General features: G+C 41.0%; 1 protein-coding gene across 2 annotated transcripts in view; it reads right to left on the bottom strand.

The window, feature by feature from the left end:
* LOC116038912 (calsyntenin-2) overlaps nt 1-25097 on the bottom strand; it is a 257904-nt gene that overhangs the window by 142309 nt on the left and 90498 nt on the right. For both annotated transcript variants that reach the window (XR_004897414.1, XM_031283622.2), the window contains exon 2: nt 18171-18293. Coding sequence is in view for 1 of the 2 variants with exons in the window: in XM_031283622.2 (XP_031139482.1) it covers nt 18171-18293 (123 nt within the window). In the remaining variant the exon portion in view is untranslated. The remainder of the gene's footprint in view (nt 1-18170; nt 18294-25097) is intronic.

Here is a 25097-nt window from a genome sequence, read left to right as displayed (position 1 = left end):
CTGCATTACACAAAGAGCACCATAGCCTTCGCAAGAAGTCCGAGCCGTGCAGCTGCACAGGCCCTCGTGCCTCTCAAGGGTCTTGGGATTTTACCTTGATCTTTTATCTTTACCCGACATACTTCAAAGTAAATATGCAGTCAATAAACTCTGTCTAGTGTAAATAAAGGTCACATGAAAAACAATATGTGACAGATTTTTCCTTCCTCGATTAAGGTCCCAGGTCCAAGATGAGCGCTCCCCGACCCCAGAACAAGCCCATATAACAGACTTATTTTAACGTCATGGCTGATCAGGCTCACTCTGCTCTAAGCACCCATTTTACACAAACAAGGGAGTCTGTATGTATGGATTTCTTTTTGATCTGACATTAGTGTGTGAAATGGAATATACTGTTCCGCAAAGGCACTGCAACAGACTGTGAGACGCACTAAGCATGTCCGACTGTCAGGACTTAAACACACAGGACCAGATCCAAGACCTGAGGATACTCAGAGAAATAACTTCAAAAGGAACAATTTCAGGACTTCACACCCTCCATTTCCAAAATGTGAGATTGGTCCAGAATTCTTCTGACTATCCCGGTGACTGTGGCAGCTGGTGAGCGCAGCTTTTCAATGTTAAAATCAAACAAAAACAATTGGATACATGTGGAGTCGCTGTTTTATACATTGAATATGATGTTGCATCCAAGATGAACGTTCCTGCTGATGAGTTTGCTGCCAACAAAGCAAGAAAATGTATTTTTATGTAATTAATTCATTCAGTTGAGCCTAGCGAGTCCATCTAATTTACAATACAGGATTTCTCATAGTGCTGCCATATTAAAATGTGCCAACATGACATCAGAAAACTTTAAACCAATGTCATTAAATGTGACTACCACAAAAATTGTTGTTGGGAGTGCATAATGTGATTTACAGTAAAATATGTGTGTGCTGTGATTGTATTGCTGTTACAGTTGTGCATAATGCTGTTGAATGTGCTTAAAGCTTTTTAAGGTAAGCATACTGTTATTTTAGCTGTGGGTAATGCTGTTGTGACAACTGTACAATGCGCACCTTGTTAACAAAAAAAACTTTGAAACAAAAACACCCAAGAACACAGAAATACACTACGTCAAGAGGACAAAAGGTCAGCTTTGTATATGGCTGAAAAAATTAAATAATGGCATGTAATGAAGCAGAAAACTGATAACATTAGTGCCCCTGTTATGTGGTGCCTTTGCCTTGCACTCTACTTCACCTTTGATGCAGCGAACTTCAGCAAACCATGAGTCATTGTGGACATTTATAACTTGCAGTGTGGAGGAGATCTGTTTGCCACAAAAGCTAAGTACCGTGCTGTTTAAAGAGTTACAGCATGTAGTCTTAAACAGTTTTAGGAGTGAACATACAGTATTATCCCCATTTTACAAAATAGCATGCAGTGAATTTCCAGGGTAACTTTACATGTCATGTAACCATTGCCATCAGCAATGTCCCTCAGGATAAATAAAGTTTTATCTTTTTTTATCACACTGAGGTCAGCCATAACACTTCACACAGTCAGGTGCCATGCAGGTAGAGAGTTGGTGAAATGTGGTTTAAATGCCTGCGGCGGGGCTCTGATACACAGATATAAAGGTGAGAAGCGAGGGCAGGCTGAAACTGTTGCAAAGACAAAGAGTACAAACATTTCTTATGTGGCCTCCACATACAGCCTGCAGTCATTCCTTGTAAGGCCTTGATTGTGTCTCTTACCTGAAATGCACCTTTACATGTGGTTGTGCATCCATGACACAAGGCCAAAACCACACACATGTCCAAGGCAAAGATTGGAAAAAGAGTGACATGAATAAAAGGGGAATTTCATACCACACAACTAAAGAAGATCATTGTCTGAGTCAGGAAGAAAAACACTTTAATTCTTGGTAATGGAGAATTTATGTTGTTGTTGTTGTTGTTGTTGTTATGTTCCACACCCAGCGGGCCATTTGTTTAGATACAATTTTAAGATCTGCTAAATAGTGAACTGTTTCAACAAACTGAAGCCTCTGGAAGCAAGACGTCGCAAAGATGTGGAGGGAGGAGAAGCAGAACGCTTATAGAGAGAAAACAGAAACCTTCACCGGAACAGGGGATGAAAGTATAAGAGAACGATAGGAATGGGCAATAAAGGAGGACAGGCGTGTTGGGGAATGAGTATAGGGAATATGTAAAACAATACCGCATGTAAGCTAAACGAAAAGCATCTCTCTCCCTTTTCTTTTTTTCCCAGCCCCCCACATACTACTCCGTTCGCAGATCACCACTATCTCCTCCTGAGTTCCACCCCCCATTTTATGCTCCAGCGCATGACAATAATTTAAGCCTCCCTATATGCAAATGCCCTAATTGGACTGTCACAAGTTCCCAGGCATCGTCAACTTTACAAAATGACTGAGGCTGGTAGCAGATTGGATTTTGGTGGCCAATCTTGTTCACTTAATTTTCAGTAATTCTGCAAGAGTCTCACCGCAGGGTCCTATGACATGCCACTTACAAGACTATCTATATCAGCTGTAAGAGGTAAAAAAGAAAAAAGACAACTCTCTCTCTATACCCAATTATTCCCATCTCAACCAGGCCCCTCAATACTCATGTGACTCATCTTGTTTGTACCTTTTAAAACCTCTATGACTGTGAGGTTGAAGCCAGCAATTTCCCCCCCTGGAGGCTCCTGTTGTTCCCATTCTGTCAGATAACTATATTTTGTTCTGCACTCAAAAACTCGTATTTAGAAGAATACGTTTTCTCTGCCTGTGGCAAATCTAAGGGGTTTGTTTTTTAAGGATTGGGAAGTCAACTGCCATAAGAAAAAAAAATTAATGTGAGGATTAATATAATACTCATAATACATTAATATTTCATGGAGTTGTAGCGGCTGTGTTTTCTCTAAGGGAAGAGCAGAGCCTTTTTGAACTGTAAAGGTGTAGAGCCAGAAAGCATCCACCTGTGTGTGTGTGTGTGTGTGTGTGTGTGTGTGTGTGTGTGTGTGTGTGTGTGTGGACAGGGACAGAAAGTGAAACCAGTTCATGCAATATAAACCTAATGCATTTAATATATTCTCCTCTCAGGTAAATAACCTTGATGTGCCGCCTCCTTGATATTATCTGTCAGGCTATCAATTATCCATGATGTTCCCCTGTCATGTTTTTGTATAATCTTTGTTATTTAAAACATCCATTTTTTTTCCATGTTTGCGAGAAGACCATCAATCACTAAGCAAGCGTGTTAGGTGTCAGATCTGTGTATTTCATTATAACACAAAAAGGAAAATCCCACCTCACACATTACTTCCAGCCCTGTAAGCCAATACATATAAAGTCATATTTTAGACAAAAAAAATAAGTCTTCTTTCCACATGTCACCAGTTATGGGGGATTGTTAAATCACATGTCACAGAGAAGTTTCTTGAGGTTTTTCTGCAATTTATCTTAATTTCTTAAGTGTTTTCTTTCTTCAGCAATAATTGTCCTCCCACCTCCACCCACCCAGCCTTCTCTCAGTTAATGGAGTCTTTGATTTCCATGTAAGTGAACATTTGGAAATTATATTAGCCATTATGACATACAAAGAAAGAAGATAAAACGCCAGTGCTGAGATAAGAAGCTGAGCCTGATGAGGCTAAAATGGGCTTCTAACTGTGAGCATCACAGCAACTGCCCACATGCTGTAGATGGAGGTGTATAAATTCCTCATGTCAATTTGAAAACTGTATGCTATTCATTCAATGTGAAAGAATAGTGGAAGAGGTGATCTCGCTGTCAGGTGATTAAGGCCACGAGACGTTTGGTGGAATATTGTTCTAATAACCTCTGTGCTCTGAAATACAGAGCTAAAGGTGGAAGCCATCCAGAAATTAACTACATGGATGTGGCTGGGGATAAGTATTACATTGAAAGCTCTGAAAGTCTGTTATGTTTCTATCAAAAGGAGATTTTCCTTTGATTGCCACGTTCATTTCCCCATGCTCTCCTGGGTGTTGTTTAATAACGGCAATTCATAGCTTTTTTATTCAGTGTGACAGACAATTTCTTGCCCTTGTGTGAAGATTGTACCCATTCATCCCACAATAAAAATCAAGCAAGTGAAAGAGCAAATAATTAATAAGTTAGTACCAAGGTAAATCAAGCATTGGAGTGGAAAGTAACTGTGTTGCTCTGTTAAATGCTTTGTTATTTCCACATTCCCACAAAAATCAAACCAGTGATGTATTCAGATCCTTTACTTAAGTAAAAGTACTAATACCACACTGTGAAAATACCACTACAAGTCAAAGTTCTGCATTCATCACCTTACGTTTTATTAAAGTATATTTATCAAAGTTCAGCAGAGTTTACTGCTAGTTTCAAAAGTAAAAGTACTCACTCTGCGGTACAATGTTCCCTGTCAGTGTTGTACTATTATATATGTTTTGGGATTTATATGCAATTGTAAATCCAAAAACATCATATCTCAGGGGGCCCGGCTGGCTGTGTCGGAGGGGCTCCGTGGAAGGTCAGCCCAAGTGCAGAGCACTGTGAGCTCACTATCTGCAACTAGAGTTTCAGCGTCCTGTCTGAACCCGCTGTCAGTCAGGCTGATGAAAAGTCTGTTGTGCACTGAATCCGTTGACTAGCAGATGTATCAGAATGGTAAGTGTAGTTAGCATCGTTTATTTGTTTAAGCTGTTTGCTTGCAAGCTTGTAACTGGCAGTGGCTGACAGCTATGATGACGGTGCGTTTTCCCTCTCCGTATTGACAGTCCGCTCTGCACTGGAAGTTTCAGGTTTCTTTGCCGGTGTTGTGTCAAAGTCGTTGACCCAACGAATAGTGTTTCCCATATAAGACAGCGATTGGTTTACGCATTAGTGACGTACCTAGTCAAGCTTGCCCAGGATACATTTGAATTTCAAATTTCAGTGATCCGACTTCAGTAGAGGAATGTGAAAACACCTCTCTAGTGACAAACGCACAGATACAAGTCAGGTATAGTCAAGGTTTAACATTTTAGGTGACATAAACATAAAAACACATTTTTGAGTGTAGGTTGCGCTAATTTTAACTACTTTATATAATGTTGGGTCGTTTAATCAACAGCAATGCGTCATATTCTATAAGATCATTATGTTTGTAGTGTGGCTGTCCAATGACAACCACATATCTCCAAAAAGCTTTTCACGAACTCAGAAAAACAGCCATCAAAGGGCTCACAGGGCTGAGTTAGGGCTGCACAATTAATCAAATTTTAATCACGATCACGATTTGGGCTTCCCACAATCAAATTCACGTGCTCGAGCGATATTTAAAATGCTTCATTAAGTTCATAGAACGCTCTGTATCAAAGTTTTTTTTTTTTTCCAAAGCTCCGTAAACCACTCTTTGAACACGTGCCTCCATGAGCCAATCAGAGTTGTTCCCTGCACCGCGCAGCTTAGTTTAGATGTTGACAGTCACAGAGGACAGAGTAACGTGAGGAAAATTCCACAACAGATAGCAGTCGATCATAAATCGTCATGAGGTTGACTACCAGTGCTGGTTTGAGTCTTTTAGCTCATAGCTTTAGCGGCAGACTGTTGTACATCCCGCTGTTGGAATCCTCTACAGTGAAATACAGTTACAATACACCGTTTAGCTGTCAGCATTTTAGCCATTTTTAATCCAGTTACTACTGTAGATAACGGTAGGCTAACGTTACCTGGGCCCCATTTCAGAAAGCAGGTTTAGTGAAAACTCTGAGTTTGTTAACCCTGAGATGAGGGAAACTCTGGGTTTTCTGTTTCAGAAAGAGAGGTAACTTCACCTCAGAGTCGATCAGTTACTATGGTAACTGAGCCTGTGAACCTAACCTGGTCGGGAGCAGGTTTTCTTCAAGAAACCTCGAGTTTCACTCAGTCTCCTCCCTCTGACACAACACTCTTTCATTTCCTCATTCATTCGTTCAGTCTGTATCAGGCGCATTTTAGCGCAGTTTGTTATCGGCATGAATAAAATCAATTGTGTTGGTTTATTAACCATGTTAGGCAGACTTTAAACTGTTTTTTTTTCTAAAAACATGGCATTTCCTTGTGTCGATGATCCCGTTGATGAAGAAGCTGCTTTACTTCGCAGGGTGTATCAGGGAGATGATATTGAAGCCCCGGCATTTTAATTTTCAGATAACTTCCTATTTGAGCGGTATCGTTTTTCTTCCCAGTCTGTTATGCAGCCTATAGGCTACATAACCTTATCTGTCCTCATATCACTAATGTCACCCATCTTGGGCATGCTCTACATCAAAGCAGATTATTTGTGTCACATTATTTTTTTTTGAAAACGTCAGTTTTCTTTACAACATTGGTGATGCGGAGCATTTTAGTAAAGCCACTGTAGCGCCGTCAGAAGAGTGTGACTCGCTCTGAAACTTGTTTTAAATATTTTATAGTGTTCCCTGGACAAAAACCAGTAAGAGCCATTAAAAAAGAGTTCCACAGTATTGCAGGTAAATTATGTAAACCCTTTGAAATAAAAGATTATGAATTATAATTCTGTTAATGATGGTGCAGCAGCCTCAGTGGGATTAGTAGGCGTAGTACTTTTTCGCCCGCAGTATTGTACCTAAATGAAATACATTATAGGTTCAATACCATTTCACCAGTAATATTAGGCTATACTTATGATTAAATATGATAGGCTACACCATATTGGAATATTTACTCTGGCAGCAATTTTCTCCCACGCAAATTCTCTCTCTTTTGCAGCAGCCGCTGGGTTGTTTTTTTAACTCGCTGTATGTGTGCATGAGTATTTCCGCCGACCCGTTTGTTTGTGGTTGTTACCATGGTGAATCGTAGTATCATGGCTCCATTCATGCTGCCTTTTTATTGTGGTGGTGCACGCGCTTAGCTCTGAGTCAACCTACTCCGAGTTGATTGAACCAACTCAAATCAGCTGTTGTGGAACCAAAAACTCCCATCCCATTTCCCATCTCAGGGTAAATCAACTCATCAGACATCAGGGTTAGACTTAGGGTTTGTTAAACCTCCTTCCTGAAATGGGGACCAGGTGTGTAGCGTGTTATTAGTGTTTACTAGCGTGACATGCAGCGATGTTTCTGTTACCTCTAACATCTGTTTTGGAGCATCAGAGCGCAATGCAGACATTTAAGTGGCACCGTAATCCGCGTTGCTATTTCGTCTGGTAGGTACCGGGCACCGGTGCCCTATTGGCACCGGATTTTAACATGCGCCGTTAACGTGAACAGAAAATTGCGTTGCCTGTATCTTTTCACGGCAAACGCGCGTGTGTGAAAAGCGGTCGCACAACAGCTGATATGGCATACTCCTTCATAGTATCCTTCAACAAAGGAGGAATGTAGCACAATATGGATTTGAAAGCAGTTATAATTAGCCTATGTGACAATAAAATTTGTTTTGGTTAAAATCAACAAATAATCGTGATAATTATTCGTGATCAATATATTGATCAAAATAATCGTGATTATCATTTTGGCTATAATCGTGCAGCCCTAGGCTGAGTCCTTACCACAGCGGCCAGGGTTCGAGTCCGGTCCAGACCCTTGCAAGCCATCCCCTCTCTCTCTGTTACTGTTAATAAAGACAATATTGCCTCTGTCATGAGAAGTAGAAAGTTGCATAACATGGAAAGACTCATGTAAAGTACAAGTACCTCAATGTGGTACTTATTTGCAGTACTTGAGTAAATGTACTGTACTTACTGCTCTAAACAGTTCCAACTGAGGTTTTTGATAAAATGGTTTACAGAACAGTGTGTATTCTTTACTATTGCGTCAACAAAACCAAATCTCACACACACACACACACACACACACACACACAGTGGCTAAAGTGTGTGTCTGTTAGGGCTGCGCAATATATCGTTTTTTTTAATTGTCATTGCAATCAAATCAACTGGCGCAATATACACATTGCGAAAGGCTGCAACATCGATAGACACAAAACTGATTTTTTTTTGTGTATGTTGAAAGAAAATATCTGTAGAAACTGCACTTTGAAATGTAACTGTCGTTCTTTTTTTAGAGGTGCCTTTTATATTCAATATAATGTTCAATTTGTCCATAAAAAAATGTTGGAAAGAATTTCCTTTTATTTGTTTTAAATTCAACAAGCAATGTATGGTATTGTAAAAAGAATACTGAAAGCAGCAAAAATGCAGAACGGAGAACACTTTAAAGCAGCCATATTATGCTCATTTTCAGGTTCATAATTGTATTTTAACGTTGTACCAGAATAGGTTTACATGGTTTAATTTTCAAAAAACACCATATTTTTGTTGTACTGCAGTGCTCTCTCTCACTGCTGCAGCTCCTCTTTTCAGCTGGTCTCTGTTTTAGCTACAGAGTGAAACCTCTTTTCTTCTTCTTCGTCTGTACTATCTTTGATTGCACTGCACATGTGCAGTAGCTCAGATGTAGCTCATGTCAGCTAGCTAGCTCCATAGACAGTAAAAGAAAGGCTGTTTCTACAACTTCGGTCAGTTACAAGGCAGGATTAGCTGGGAGACTTCTAAATGAGGGCGCACATGGAAGTAGTTCTTTTGTAGATTATGGTGAACTTGTGTGTGTTGTAGCAGTGCTTTGCTATTGAGAATGAGGTAGCATGCTAGCTTTAACATGCTAGCATTAGCATTAGCATGCTAACGCTAACGCTACGAGCTAATGGTTGCGGTTAGCCTGCTCGTTTCGGCTTGTGACGTCACAAGCCGTGCCGATTTTGAACAGCTCACCCAGAGACTGAAGGCAGGACACATTCAGAAACTGTATCTCACTCTAAACAGCATGGATGGATTTTTTTCAAAGTTTGTATGTGTGTGGAGACACCAGAGACATAACATAACTAACCCAAATCCCAGAAAAAGTGATTTTTTCATAATATGGGCACTTTAATATCTGTTTATGTATCGCGAGTAATATCGTTATTGCGATATTCAACAACATTATCGCATATCCCATATTTTCCTCATATTGTACAGCCCTAGTGTCTGTCTAGCTCCCCAAAATGAGAAAGAGGACTCAGAGCAGAGAAAAACTAGGTGATGGAATGGCGATGGGAGGAAAAAGGGGGTGGGGGCTGCAGGGGGGATTAAAGCAGAGAGGAAGCTGACACATTTCAAAGAGAAAGGGAGTTCCTGTTCAGAAACCGGACAGAAAGAGGACTAAAAGTCAGATGGGATGATTTGGAGATAGGACTGGGAGCCAGATCACAGTGCAATGAAAAACACAAGTATTCATGGGCAGACAGGATGAACCTCGAAATGTAAGTTGTATATCAAAAGCAGTGTCAAACTCTTTGAAGTACAGCAGTGATGAACTGGCAAGTGATGAATGTGATATTGACAAACTGCTTAAACACAGATTGCTCTTCTATTTCTCTCTTCAAGAGTTGAACTTCTGTGGGAAGTCTTTGAAACAACATCCCTCTCTCTCAGACTGCGATGACTCGGAACTAGGGCTGGGTATTAATCACAAATATTCAATACCGATACTAATACCGTGGCTTCGATACCGGTTCCTAAACAATACTTTTTTCGATATCAAATTTTACAAAACAAAAATAAATTAAAACATTACACATTACGGCACAAATCTTTTTATTTATTTTTCAGCTCTCACTACGTGAGCCCCGTCTCTGTGCGTAACGTAGAGTTTTTCCTGCCTGTCTCTACGACGTGTAACGCTGGACAGCCAATCATAAACATTATTAGATCTTGGTAGAAGTATGCTGCATGCTTATTGGCTCACTGACACTGATGAGATTTACTCCTGAGGTATTGAAATTGAGTATTGAAGGACAAGGCATTTGTTCAATACTCTACAGCTAGGGCTGGGCAATATATCGATATTATATCGATATCAATATATGAGGCTAGATATCGTCTTAAATTTTGGATATCGTAATATCCTGATATGACACAAGTGTTGTCTTTTCTTGGTTTTAAAGGCTGCATTACAGTAGAGTGATGTCATTTTCCAAACACACCAGACTGTTCTAGCTGTTCTATTATTTGCCTTTACCCACATAGTTATTATATCAACATAACTGATCATTATTTATAAAAAATCTCATTGTGTGCATATTTTGTGAAAGCACCAATTGTCAACCCTACAATATCGGCACAATATCGATATCGAGGTATTTGGTCAAAAATATCAGGATATTTGATTTTCTCCATATCGCCCAGCTCTACTCTACACTCTAGAGGCAATTTGGTCGGTGCCTAAAAAGGATTGAATTCGGTACCAAGCCCTACTCGGAACAGATTTTTGGTCCACTTTCTTGTTTGTTTTTTTTTCTCCCAGAAGGAGCGACAGTTTGTTGAAACTGTAATTGAGGGCCTTGAGGCTTGAATGCTAATGGTCAACAAATATGCTGATGGCAAATATATTATCATTTGCATGTGAACACATACACACCTGAACATTTGTCATCAGTGTCATCAGAGGTGTTCTCTGCACATTGTGCATCACACGTGGTACTTCTATTTAATATTCAGAGAAATGCAGCGACCGATGTACTGAAATATACCATATATATGGCAGCTCCAGAGTACCAGAGACCTTCAGTTAGCGGCTGTAGCAACTGGAATTCAGCCAGCTGAGCGCAAAATAACCTGCTCCTCGTCTCCCATAAAATGGAGAGCAGGATGTTGTGAGACGGCTTTTCATTTTTTTTTTGTCAACAGATTTTTCATGAGCAAAGGTTTAAACACAACATCTAACTCTTGGCGGTTAAATGTGCATTGTAAAAAATTACTTTAAACATTCATTTAAAAATTACTTTAAAATTAATTTAAAAATTAATTAAAAAATGTATTAAAAACGGTTTTGTATCGTTTTGGGAGTCTATGGTTATCGACTGATAATGTCGTTTAGGTATGAGGATGTGTTGCTTCCTTGGATTGCAGAAATTCAAAAGCAACAGAAGCAAAAGTACCCACTTTAGACATGGAGCCTCACAAATCAGTTTCTGATTTTAATAGCAGTGAATGCCTACATTTTAAAGCAACTCAAGCATCTCTGCTTCTCAGTGCAATAAGGAGGTAGTTGACTGGAAATTCTACCAAATGGCTTTCGAGAGAACCTAAAACATGTTCCTTTTTGCTTCCTTTAGAAAGAACAAATGAGTGAGCTGCGGCGCTAACTCAGCTTGCCCCCCTCTGCCAGTTCTGTAGGTAACTCATCAAGAGACAAAAAAGCAAAAAGCCTTAAAATAAATCTCATTACAAAGACTATTTTCCTCATCTGTGTGGTTCAGTGAGGAAGCAGATTGCATTTCAGTACTTCATTAATAAATGAGTATGTGAACAATGGCAGAGTGATGGCTTCATTGTCTTGAAGCCAAAGTCTGAGGCACTGTGAAGGCCAGAAGCAAGATAATCATTATGCTGCCTGTGCTTTTCAGTTCAAAAGTCTGCAGAACCAAGTTTGCATGAATAACAGTATCACTGAATAACACTGTGCTTGAGTTTGACCCTACAGCTTTGCTGTGTTAGCACTTGAGTGCCCATCTTGGACAAACTTTGTTCTGTCCACCTGTTTCGTATGAGCCCTTCATACACTCAGTCAAAAATAGATCTTATTAGATTGAACTCTTTCAAAAAGAAAGAGCTGTCATCTTTAGGAAAATGGTGCGCCTGCTGTGGACAGTGTAGAGTTTCTGGGAGGATAAAGGGCACAACGCTGGATGAAATCTGACAGGTGGAAATTAGTTGCGAAAAGATTAAATAAGAGTGTGATCACAGAGGAAGGAGAAAAGAAAGTGAGGACTTGTTCCAGATCAAAATACAAGCAAAATGACTAAAGGAGGAAGGAGGAGCTGAATTGCGGTGGGAGGAAAAGCCTGAACCGAAAGCACAGACAGAATAAAGGCATCAGACAGCCTTGTTGTGGAAAGGTTATTATTTTCTGATAGATCTCTTTGCAAAGTTATTTCAATCTGTTACTTTTTAATCATGGTTTTAAGCAACAGCTTTGAAGTTGGGGATTTTGAGGGAACTGACACAGCGGCACCTGCTGAGAAAAAAATAAAAAGGATAAAAATAATAGTAATAAAAACTGTTGCCTTATTAAAAGCAGCCCCCTGGCTCCTCCAATTTGTAATTCAGCTCATGTAATGAGTTTAAAAGGCACTAAGGGTCTCTCATCAGATAGCTTCTTCTTCAACTTCACATCTATATTTTTCAATCGCAATAGGCTCGGTTAAAAGTGACTTGTGGTTTCCATTTATACAGTTTGACAGAAGATAATTTAATTTTAGACTCCACATGTATGAGATCACCATGGGGCGTTTTGCATAACGTGACATTCTTCCTCATGAAAATGATTAAACTGCAGGACACTGAGTTTAAATCCAGTGACAACTCACCTGACTCAAGCAGCTGCGAAAAATCATTTGTATCATACTAAGACTGAAATGTTTGATTTGCCCTGTCAACATGTACATGTTTTACAACTTAATTAAAAGCATTTTATAGTAAGCCATTATCTTGTATTTTACAATTACTGTAGAGACACAGTATTGACAGCCCCGGAGATGGACAGTCAGTTTAGCCATCTCCAGATGTCCGCTGCTGCCTCGGCAGGTTAGTCTGGCTATCACCAGACCAAGCTCAATCTTTTAAGATTGAACATTAGTCTGGGGAGTCTGCTCTGTATTTTCTACTAAGAGGTGTGATCAATGGGCATAATTCAAATGACTCTGTACGCAATTGGATAGTCCTTCAACCAATCAGACCAACGATCCGGGTGACGTAGTAGTGACAGCGTCATCAACGGGTTGCTGCGCTTTGGTGGCCGCTATGTTGAATGTAAACAAGAAGCTGCTTGGTCGCTTCTCTATCGTCATCGTGTTAAACCGGCCAATAGCGCGCCAGGTGGATAAGCCAGTTTGTGATTGGTCAGCGCAAAATTGTAACGGAAGCAGGATAGATAAATGTACAGGTTTCCAGCCTTAGCTGCAGGGTGAAATCAAATCGCCGGCAGATCGGGCTGGGTCTATCGGCAGGTAGTAAAAAAGACAGACCGCAGGCTTTTTGCTGCCCGCCGCTGATTCGGGTAACGCTGTTTTGTTGTATGGTGTCATAGCAACAACTACGTCTCACAGCGCGCTGACGGAGTATGTCCGGTTCATAATCAACTCCCTCGGAGCGCGGAGGGCAGTTGAAGCATGTGCAGATGCCTAAACCGATCATAGCCCGGTTAAGGTGTATACATGCAGGGATACTCCAGTTACTAAAGGAGTTCTCTACCTCTGTTAACAGAATTATTAGAACTCGGATTATAATTGGGGTAAGGTGTTTACATGTCGTTTGAGAAATCGGGTTATGGCCTTAACCCGAATATAATCGTTTTTTAAAACTGTATGTAAATGCACTCATTGACTGTAGCCCCAACCTTTATCCTCTCTACTCATGATGTTGTTTATCTCACTTCTACATATTTATCCCATCTGCGAGCCACTCAACATATCACATTTCAACAAACCCTTCTCATTCCACTCTTGTTAAACACATTACAGTGTTCAAGCTTCTCCACCTACACACTGCACTGAGCTCACTGCTACCATGCTAATGAGATACATTTCATAATTAGCTTGAGATCTGTTTCCCAATCAGTGAGAAGCTAATTAATCACAGAAAATTAGCCAACCTGTGTGGTTACTCATGTCTATTTACCATTTATGGCAGTGAATGGCGGTGAATGCCCGCAGTTTTCCGAGTAATGGAAACCTGTTGGATTATCAGGAAAGTGCCAAGGTCAGAGATAATGGATTTTTAGGGCGTTTTCACACATGAAAGTCTGAACCAAGGTCCGGACCAAGGTTCATGTTTTTGTTACATTGTATACATTTGAAGTTTTGGTTTCACACTGCAGTTATGCAAGCGCACTAAAGATCTATACGTGACAAAACTACGTCCTGCCGTCATCACATACGTGAGCTGCGTCTCCAGATACTTATAATTGATTGGTTTGTTGACGGGCTTCCCCGTCCTCTCGTATCTTCTCTCTGTGTCGGAGTTTTTTCAACTGACTGCTGCTCTCTCCCCTACTGCCGCGGCTATTTTTGTTTTGTTGTGATGTTGAGAAGCAAGACACTGGAACTTTCTGGAGAATTTATTCAGAGACAAACGGAAACCTACACAGTAGCCTACATTTACTACCACTTAACAAATAAACTGCTGATGTATTCTCAGCTCTGATAGCCGACAGCTGTCTCCTCTGAGCGTAGTCACCATCACTCTCTCAGCACCGAACTATTCCTTAAAGGAGCTATTCCCCGGTCTTGTAACACAAGGAGAGCCTGCCAGAGCTCCTTGTATTTGGTCCGAAAGTCCGAACCATCCAAAAAATGCTTTCACACTGTAAACGAACCGGACCATCAGTTTGGTCCGGACCGAGACCACCTCTTTTGGTCGGACCAAAATGTGGTCTTTTGATCCGGACCGTGGTCCAGGGGAGGTTTCACACCTCTAATTTTGGTTCGGATCAAACTGAAAAGTCCGAAAGTCCGGACCAAATGAGGTATGTGTGAAAACGCCCTTAGTAATGCCTAGAGAGGTACAGTTTGATGTTGTAGTAAAATTAGAATTCAGAGACATAGTTTATTCAGACATCAAATGAAACAGCAGGAAAAGGCTGATTCCTGCTGTCAGTCTGACTTGTTATTTGCGGTGAATGATTGCAGAACACAGACGGAAATAAAAAGTAAGTCCACCCTTATTCAGTTTGAGAAAAAAAGCAAACTGCATATGACGCATCAAAGCCAACAAAAAGGGTGAAACATATCACGTATACAGAGTGTGTATGTGTGTGTGTGTGTATGGCACACTGAGGTCTTGTGAACCTGTCTAAACTTCCAGCGCTGTTGACTGAGCAGCGTATGCATACCTGGGTCACTGGTAAGATATTAGCTGGGCGTTAAAGCAAAAGCGACAGGGCTACGGGGACCAGTTAAAATAAAGGATTTGACACATAAATATGTGGCGTGACAACTACGGCATAAAATAAATTGTGGGTATCAGCGGCTGTGTGTGCTGGCAATGGAAAACCAGAAGTGACTGATAACCAGCTGACCTGTGTTCAGCACAACTTTTGCCCATTTACCTTGTTAACCCTGCACTTTGGAAGCCCACTCATTACGATGGTAGAAGTGTCCTAAAAGGCCACTTCATTTTAATAAGCTAACGGACCACTGAGCTGGTCTCACTTATTATACACTAATAGGAAGTCCATGCACTTGAAAAGGCACCAAAGTGAATATTTCAGAGTGTACTTTACATTCGTACATCAATAATGTTTAACTGCCATCAACCAAAGTGACTTACAGTTGGCACAACTGAATAAATTTGAATTCACAGATCACTAGTAGTAATGCTATTCATCACATTTATTTGATGCTCCAAATCAACACACTTCAAAATGCAGAGATGGGGAGAAGTGCCAACCTCTGTACTTATGATTTGCAGATTCCCCTCTCTACCATCTGAGCTAAAGCCGTCACTTGTGAATACCTTTGATTCCGTCTTAACCACATTAAACCTCCCTTGAGTGATGCAGCCATTCCATTACTCATATCTAAGCAGATGCAAATGAATGATCTAATACTTGTTTGTAGCTTCCATCAAGACAAGTGCTGTGGCAATTTGTTTTTTTAACTTTGGGACAAACCTAGTTAATAGAAATGTATTACCGATGGGACAACTGCACCGCACCAAAACCCAAGACCTGTGATCTTCCAAAATGACACCTTTGATTAAAAGCAAGTACATATGTATATGTTCTAGGCAAGTATCCCTTGGTATTCCATATGCCAACGGTCAGTGCCAAAGGAGGAATATAGTATTCCCTTTATGTAGAGAGGTGAAAAGTAAAAGATACACCCCCCCCCAAAAAAAAACCTTACTATTACTGTTAACCTAATCCGTGGTTTTGTAGAAATGCCTGATATCAACACACTGTCTGGTGACAGCACTTTTTCTGTACCATATAAGGCCCAGGTTTACCATGTTGAAGCATTACTTTGGTACTTTTCTGCACAGTTTCATCTACATCACTCCATGTATAGCTGTCACTGGAATGGAAACATTCAAGTTAATGACTGACTGAGTTTGTGTTGGTCAACTATACTTATGTGTTGTGACAGACACCAGCAGTTTTGTATTTATGTGAAACTCAGTTCATGAATTGAAAAAAGGTATAGCAGAAAGCTTAAGATGTACAAATCAAAGGGTGTTTCCGTGATGATGCCATCTGTAACATATATCTGTTTGTATCACCTACCCTTTTTCATTTTTATTTTTTTGAGGGTGAGACGCCTGCACTTTGTGAGATATAGCAATGCGTAAAACAATGAGTCTATATCAGTGTGCTTCACTCTTCCTGACGAGCTGTGTGTGTGATTTTGAAGCGTGTAGCTGCAGTTATGGTTGATGTGATTCTTAGCCAACTTTCAGGCATAGCAGTGCTACTTTTCCTGTTCTTCCAGACCAGTGTGTGGTGACTGTTGCACCCTGCTTAGCAGTCCGAGAGGATTACTGAACAGGTTTGGAGTGATGTTAAAGAAATACTTTGGGTATTGCTGGCTTCTTGGTATTTTCCTATCAAATTAAACCAAGTTGCTTAAAGGCAGGCACAGATGGAAAACTCATCTTACATTCTAAAATTTTAAATGTTTGCCGGGTATAGATGTGTAAATGAAATATAGTTGCAGCTCTGAAATGTGTACAGTGTGTCACACACAGTGTGAATGTGCTGAAGCAGATGGTGATTTTACCAGCTTATAAACAAAGGAGTTTGTTGGTGTTACGATTCAACAGCATGACCACAGCCAGTCAGACATTGTGTGTCTGTGTCTTAGATGTACTGTAATTAAAACCTTGGCTGGCCAAATTAATGACGCTAAAGTGCTACCTATGCACTGCCCTGCCACTTTGACCTGGGAATTTGTTGGAAAAAAGCAGGTAGAGGGATAACTGTCTCTGCCCTGCCCTGACTGTTTGGACACCACTGTGTGTGTGTGTGAGTGAGTGAGAGAGAGGGGTGGGGGGCTGTGGTGGGTAGTAGATGAGGGGACACAGGGAGGGAGGTGAGATAAATATGTGGGAAGTGATGATGAGAGGAAACAAGAGAGAAATGTGAACTGATAGAAATCAGGGGAAAGAGAAGAAGACTGCTGTAGGACAGACTGGTGATGCTAATGTTGTTTGTTTATTAATAATTTAGTGATGAATCTCTCTCATTACCCTTACTTATGAAATCTAGGAATACCTGTGTGCTTTGCCCGCTGTGTATGTGTATGTACTTTGCCGTTTTGTGGCTGTCAGTCTATCGAGAGCCAGAGGACATATGCTGGTCAGCCAGTTACCCTCCCTACTGTCTCATCATTTTCTCTCTTTCTCCCTGTAGGGTGGCCATTACAGTGAGCCCCCTCAGGCCATGCCAAAGCACACACACACACACAGTAGCAAACAATAGGAAATTGTTTTAGTAAGCATACACACATGCACTCTTGCACACAGACACACTCTCGTTTCATCCATCAGTCCAGACCAGCTCAAGGGCCTTGGTGAGTGGGCTCCAGCCCCATGCAATAGCCCCATGCTAGGGCCTTGGCCACATTAGCACCCTGGCGGGGGATAGGCTGGCTGGCAACAGCCTGCAGCTAACGTCCTCCCACAAGAGCTGGCACCCTTTAGATGAGCTGGAATGGTCACAAAGTGGGAAGAATCTAATCCGGTTTGACTCTCTTTTTTTTGCAGTGTTCTCAGCCACCATAATGGCTTATTTAGGCCACTTTATACTTCAATAAAAATGAAATATGAGTCATGTATATAAAGTGTGATCACTGGGAATTATTGAATTAAATGGTTGCAGCACAGAGCAGGGTTAACGATAAGAAAAACAGCTTTGATGCAGCAGTTACACTGTAGTACAGTACATGAAGCCAATTTAAACCCCTTCACAGTGATATCACATGGCAGCTTTATATGGTGTATATCCTTAGTGTAGGTATACCCTGCAGCTATGCTTCCCTGTATGGATTAACACCTGAGTCCTCTTGACTGCCTACATTTGGTTTGAGTTAGCCGCCTCCAGCCCTGTTGCAATGATCACCCTTCAGTTGACTGCCGTTAGGTTGAAATGTATCATACCTGCGTAGGGGATGGGAGCGTCTTTGTCCAGGGCCACCAGAGGAGGATCTAGCAGAACAACGTCAGTGTTTTCAGTGATTACCCCATGGTATGATGTTTCAATCCACGGTTTGTGTTTATTTACTGTGGAGACAGAAAGCAAAATGTGAGATGTCTGAAATACTTATGCTACCATGCTAAGATAAACTGTACATCTTCAATTTCCTTTCACCTGAGAAACTGTCCATGTATAAACAATTTAACTTTGACATGCACAAACAGACAAATACAGTGTAATGTAGTAATAATACCTGCACATTTTATTCTGTTCTTCGCAAAGCCCCTCCAGCCTCAGTTTCTACGAGACATTCTTATTTTGCTAATCTCCGACCGCAACCTCTTTTCTCTCTTTTGCTGTTTCTTCCTTCAAATATTCCCTCAGGTTTCAAAGCACAGTGCCATGCTGGATCAATGACCACCAATGCACTGCCAGCAGAAAACTGTATCCAAGGCCAAGTCAAAACAAAGTTCATGAGGGCCTGATGGTAAGGGCCACAATTGAATAACGGCCCCCTGGGGTGTATGTGGCACCATGCCGACCCACTTGCCATTTTGTTTACATTTGTTACGGTCAAAAGAAGAAAAAGTACTTCCTCATGCTTTTTATCCAGGTCAGAAAAAGCCACACATTAGGTTTTGTATGCTTTCAGTTCAAGCTGGTGGACTGAACATGACACAAAGCAAGGCTGTAATTTGAGGCCCTCTGAGAAACTCTGCTTTTAAAAGAAAACACATTATGTGGTTAAATGGGGAATGAAGTGCATACGCAACAATTACTCTCTATTCAGCGAATGGAAAGCCAAAGAAAGAGGACTCTTTCTAAGTGCTAATCAAGCTAACATTGCAGACCACTTCATCACTGAATGTCAGTAGAAGCCACTTGGCAATGCTAAAATGTGTACTTTCCAAACAACACAGACAGACAAATGTTACCAGACATCATAATCTATAATGTGAGTGCACAAAGAAGATTGCAATTACATTTATTGTCATTACTTGCATACAGTATTTATGTGATTATCTGTTTTCACAGCAATTCAAATGTAGTTAAAAAGCACTCCTAAACCAGGGGTACTTGTACCCAGGGGGTACTTCTGCAGTTCCTCTGGGATACATGGAAAAATGGTAAATAATGATTTGATTAAAAATATATATTGACATATCTGTAGTTAGGAGGAAACAAATATCCAAATGTGTATTATGCTGATCTTAAGTACATTTATTGTCACAATAACAAGTAAGCTAAGTTACCAGCTACAACAGGCACACTACACACCTCCCACCAACACACTTTACGGCCATGTTTTGCTACTAAGAGTGTGTTAAAAAGAGTTGCAGAGAAGTCAAAATAGTTAGCTAAAAGTAATAGATGTATGGTTTAAATAGTAAATGCAGTCTTCTTCTTTCTTTCTTTTACTGGAAAAACAAAATACTTTTGGCAGTAAGTAGGCCTATGTTAGTCAGAACACACTGTAACTGTATCAAAAAGATAAAGGAAAAAACTTGATTGATTTTAGCACAAGTTGTGTAATTATCTTTTGGAGGACTTTGGGTAGCCACAAAATGCTAATGAGACCTGGAGAAAACATGTTAACACTACAGGGATGCATATTCACAAGTGTCAGCCTAGAAAGCATGGCTAACAGCTCTGATATAGTCAGTGGAGATCATTTACAGGGGCACAGAGATGGGGACACGTTATTTTATTATGATACTGGATTTCAACTTTAAATGTCATTGTGGGAATGGATAGCTTGCTGACACTGCTGTGCAGGAATTTCAAAGGGAAACATGATTTGTATGGGTCATCCTTGTCATTGCCGAAGCTTTGGCAAAGAGAGACAAACCTGTGTATTGTGATGCAGGTACAGACTAATTAGCAGAAATAATTAGTAGAAAATTAGAATTATACAGCAACATGTCTACAAAGCAAATCACCTACTCTTTCAGCAGGAGAGGAAGTGTGTTATCATATGAGAAAAGTGGCAAATTTGAAAGCAAATAAAAAAGCTAATATCCTCTTCCAACTTGGGACAAGTTCATAACCCCAATAAATGTGTAATACAGGCTATAACACTATTTGAGCACAATGCGTGACAGCTAATGAGGAGTCTGGAGAACGAGAAGAGGCTTGTCCTCAAATTTATATTCAGTCCTCTCACAGCTAAGGAGTCTTATTGACCTTTAAATCCTTGATGTCGCCGTTTGTGCCACTCACCGTGACTACTTAGCAGTGCCAGGCTGACCTAAATGTTCCGTTATCAACATTGCCAAAATGTTCTATTATCAGAGCACAAAGCGATCCAGCTGCAACGCTATGATATACAGCAGTGAAAATGGAGACTTTCTCTTGTCATTAGAACACACATAACACAAGTGGCAGACAACAGAACGTCACAATTTTATCTGATGATATTTCCCTGCTGGTGACCTTTGTGATATCGCCAATATACAAGATCGAGTGCATCTTTCCATCAGTCAGCCTGGCCAAGCTGTGCTGCCGCTGCAGGTTGATGATGTCTCAAAGCCTTGCCGCTTTCTCTGCGTGTGTGGGATGGAATGGTTTTTCACCAGGAGTGATGAGGGCATTAAAGGAGCGTCCACCTCCAGTAATAGCAGCCGTGTCTAGATGGGGTGCCACCTACATGTCAACCCCAAGCCAAATCCACATCTGATCACTAATGAAAATATAACACTGTCTTAATAGAATGGGGTCCATGCATTGACAGCTTGAGACATTAACACAAAACGGATGGATACGCTCCTCTTTTCTTGCAAATAATGCAGGCTATCAGAGGGTTGGAACAGTGAGATCATCAGTTCCGGAGATTCCCAGGGGAAACATTGAAGTCACTTACCACAATCAAACCTACGGCTGCCATCACTAATGCCTTCACACTAAGCGTTTAGCTACATACTCCTCCATGGCAACTTGAATCAAAACTAAACTTTGCAAAGTCTTCAAGCCTTTGAACACACACACACACACACACACACACACACACACACACACACACCTGAAAAAGAAAAAAGAAATCCTGAGCTGCTCTCCAAGTGACCCCAATTTTTAAAAGCAAAGACCTTCATTTGGAACTAAAAGCATTCAGTAAATAGCATACAATAGCCTTTGTTTGTGAATGGAGGGAGGCTGATTTGCCAGTGTCTTATGAAACCTTGTTTGGGTGAAAATGACAAGCTGAGATGCAAGGGCTTTTTACATCTTCAGGACAAAACAGGAATCAAATGCACCACATTCTGTTTCATGTGTTAACAAGCAGAAGAAACCGCTCATACGAGATTGTTGTGTTTGCTTATTCAGACCTGAGCTGGGATTCAAATACCATGACCTTTTGCCACTGTGTAACACAGGAGGAAAGCAGTGGGGTGAATTCTGTTAACTGCTGGCTTCAAGGCAGACTAGACTAAATCCTTTTACTTTGTATACTATCTCTCGGAAAGCCGTAAACCTTATTTAAACCTTTATTTTTTTAATGAAAAGCAACTCGTTCCACCTTTTCCTGCTTACAGCTGTTCTATATTTTCTGCTTTTGGCAGATTTATGGCAACTAGATTAATAAATTGCATTACTCATACGTTTTAATAATAACCACTTCCTTGTCATTTTGTCTTTTCACAAATGAGTGAAGCTAAAGGCCACAGAATTATTTTTGTTCTTCAAATCAATTTAATTACAGGGGTTGAGGGATACAGTTATCAAACCTGTACAGGCTAATATAATCAGGGGGTGTGACAGCTGAAAGGTGAAAGCTGGAGCTCGGCTGTCCTTTACTGCTTGGTGGCGGTCAGCGCAACTATCTCCCTCCGCCATTTCACTGCCAATTAAGCCAAGACTCGTGAAGTTCACTTGAGACTCTGAGCATGGCAGAGGCGTTATAACGGCTGATTAATCTCTGACCAGGCAACAGTGCACCACCGTAACTATGTTGGCAGGTGCCGCCAATCTAAACACGACCCGGGGGGGACAGGGGAGGAAGAGAAACAGTTGTAATTAAAAAGAACTCTGTAGGAAATTAAACTCTGATTGATAAGGTCAACAAAAGGGGCTGTGATGAATACATCAGCATAATGAAAAGTAAACGTAGCAGAGACAGTTAGCGATTACAGCAACCAAAAGGCAATTACAGCTACACAGCAAACTGGGAGCTCATGCCAGCTTGGAGAGGCTCAGAGATGCCCATCAACGGGTCACTGCAAATTATTGAGAAACATCCCCACTCTGCCAACGTCGACAGGGTGTCGCAGCCTTTTTTCTTTCCCCTCAACCACTCCATTGTTACAGTGATCCATGTCTTCTTTGAACCATGGAGATCTTTGCAAACTTTAATCTTCTTTGCACTCAGTACACTGGCTTTGCGCATCACAGAGCAAGCTGACAGAAACCATCTGGCGGGAGAGGACCTTATTAAATATAAAAAACTTCTAAGTAGATTTCTCATCTAGATACATTGAGTCCTCTAGTTCCTGAACACTGATTTTGACTTGAGAGACTAAAACGTGACGTGTAGTCTGCAAGCTAATAAAACTGACCTAACAGTTTGCATAAAATTTATATTTAGACTGCTAATTTATAAAATATATTAGCTGAGGCAAAGATAATATCTACACAGCTTCATATATATATTAAAAGGGTGTACTGCAGTGATTAAGTATTGCACTTACATAGAGTTGAGTGACTGACAAGAGACAAGAAATAAAAAGAGATAAAAGAAATTGCAGCAGCAGATACCAAGATGTCCTCACTTTTAGCCTCTAGTATGAGTCAAGCTCCAAGAAACACTGGATCCTACAATTCCCATATTGCAACTCAATAGTGTCTTTTGTCAGACCCCCCTGCTAAATGCCTAAATAGTTTACAGTCCATGCCCTCAGTTAGTAAAACATGCTTTTTAATAATTGAAATTTCAAGCCCAATCCAAAATATCCCTGATGACATCATCAATCTAGGAAATCAATTTTTATTTTTTTTCTCATTTCCCCTTTAAATGACATAATATGACCAGGATTTACAAAAGGTTATTAACATGACGCATTGAATAAAATCAGGGACACATACTGTAATGAAACTGAAAGGAACAGCAATGTCAACTTATTTAATTTGAATCAGTGAATCGCATAATAAGAAAAACGGTAGAACTTGAAAATAACCTATTTGACTGAAGCACATGTTTTCATCACAGCAATGTTTGCAAAGTTAAATACAACAAGGGAAGCAAAGTGAGGATCAAACTACAACAGCTGCCAAGCTCAACTAAATAAATATGAGAAAGGCTTTTTGTGCTTGGGTAGAATACAAGCAACTTCATTATTCAGTCAGAGCAGCAAAGGAAACTGTGTTCCTGCCAAAAAACACCTGGGTCACACTGAGGCTGCCCCTCCACAGTCCCTCTCAGACAGTGACACCCTGACCTCTGCTGTGCTCTTTACAAAGCTCCTTCTGCTGAGTCTCATCTCAGAACCGAGTCTGGAGGACATGCAGTGGAAACTAAACTTCACACTTTCACACCATCTAAAAAAAACATCTCATGTCCTCTGGGATGTTATTGAAAATCATGACTTGGCCTGAAACAAATTCACCTGTTGGCCCCTGTTTGGCCTTTTGTGACTGTTATGTTTGGATTTAGTTTCTTGAGATTATGAGCTGTCCATAGCCTTGGGCAGGGTGAGATAAAGCAGGATCACACAGAGCTTTTCGAGGTTTGTTGAGAGTGGAATAACCTAACAATTCAGAGGCTACCCTGCGTTGCCCTAGGTGTGTGTGTGTGTGTGTGTGTGTGTGTGTGTAGATGTGTAAAACATTCTATGTAAGCCTGTGCATGTCTCTGTATGTGTGTTTGCGCTGCTTTTGTGGCCCACGGCAGGTTGTGCATTCTGGCTATGATCCCAGCGCCTGGTGTGCGCGCGCGTGTGTGTGTGTGTGTGTGTGTGTGTGTGTGTGTGTTTGTGGTAGCGCTTGGCAGGGCTGTGAGGGAGGTTCAGCGGCTGGCTGGAGAGTGGAGCAGTGTTGCAGCAGGACCCCACAGCCTCTGAGTGCAGACACCGCCCTGAGTCTCTGTATGTGTGTTTGCACTGATTTTGTGGCCCACAGCAGGTTGTGCGTTCTGGCTATGATCCCAGTGCCTGGTGCCTGGTGTGTGTGTGTGTGTGTGTGTGTGTGTGTGGTAGCGCTTGGCAGGGCTGTGAGGGAGGTTCAGCGGCCGGCTGGAGCAGTATTGCAGCAGGATACCACAGCCTCTGAGTGCAGACACCGTCCTGCGAAAACCACCCAGCGAGTGCTCTTACGGTAAACAAAACACACAAAAGCTCAAGCTTATTTTGTAGACAAGCAGAAAAAATCATAATGGTGCGTTTATGGCACTACACAGATGGGAAGACAACACTAAGAGGAAGCAAGTTCTGCCACACATATCAAAGATCAGCTTTATTTGCACCTCAGTGAACAATGGCATTTTTGTTTTGACATTTCTACCCCTCAACATTGTCCCTGTAGCAAAATGATAGAGCCAAGCCATATGTCAGGCTTTTATCATGGGCTTGTTTTCCATCCACCATGGATGAAATGCAAAACCCCCCTCTGGAGTGAGAGAAAAGGAAGAGAGAAGAATGGAAAACGCGTTATACAAATTGTCAAAGTTTGCCTCTGTGCCATAAGCAAATGTGCAGCGGTGTTACTGTATGAGTTGCTTTTACTTTCAGATGGGGACATATTAACCTGCAGAGATAGGGAAAAGGCTGACTGCACAGTCACCCTGTTGCTCTGCTACCCCCCAGTGCCCCTGGGGAAGAGCGAGAAAAACAAAGAGAGAGAGAGAGAGACGTAGGAGTGTTATGCATTTTGCACAGCAAAAAAAAAAAAAAAAAAACTAAAAG

This window comes from Sander lucioperca, chromosome 5, assembly GCF_008315115.2.
Source record: "Sander lucioperca isolate FBNREF2018 chromosome 5, SLUC_FBN_1.2, whole genome shotgun sequence".
Taxonomy (NCBI): Eukaryota; Metazoa; Chordata; class Actinopteri; order Perciformes; family Percidae; genus Sander; species Sander lucioperca.
The sequence above is the reverse complement of the archived record's forward strand: the minus strand, read 5'-3'. Positions and strand labels throughout refer to the sequence as shown.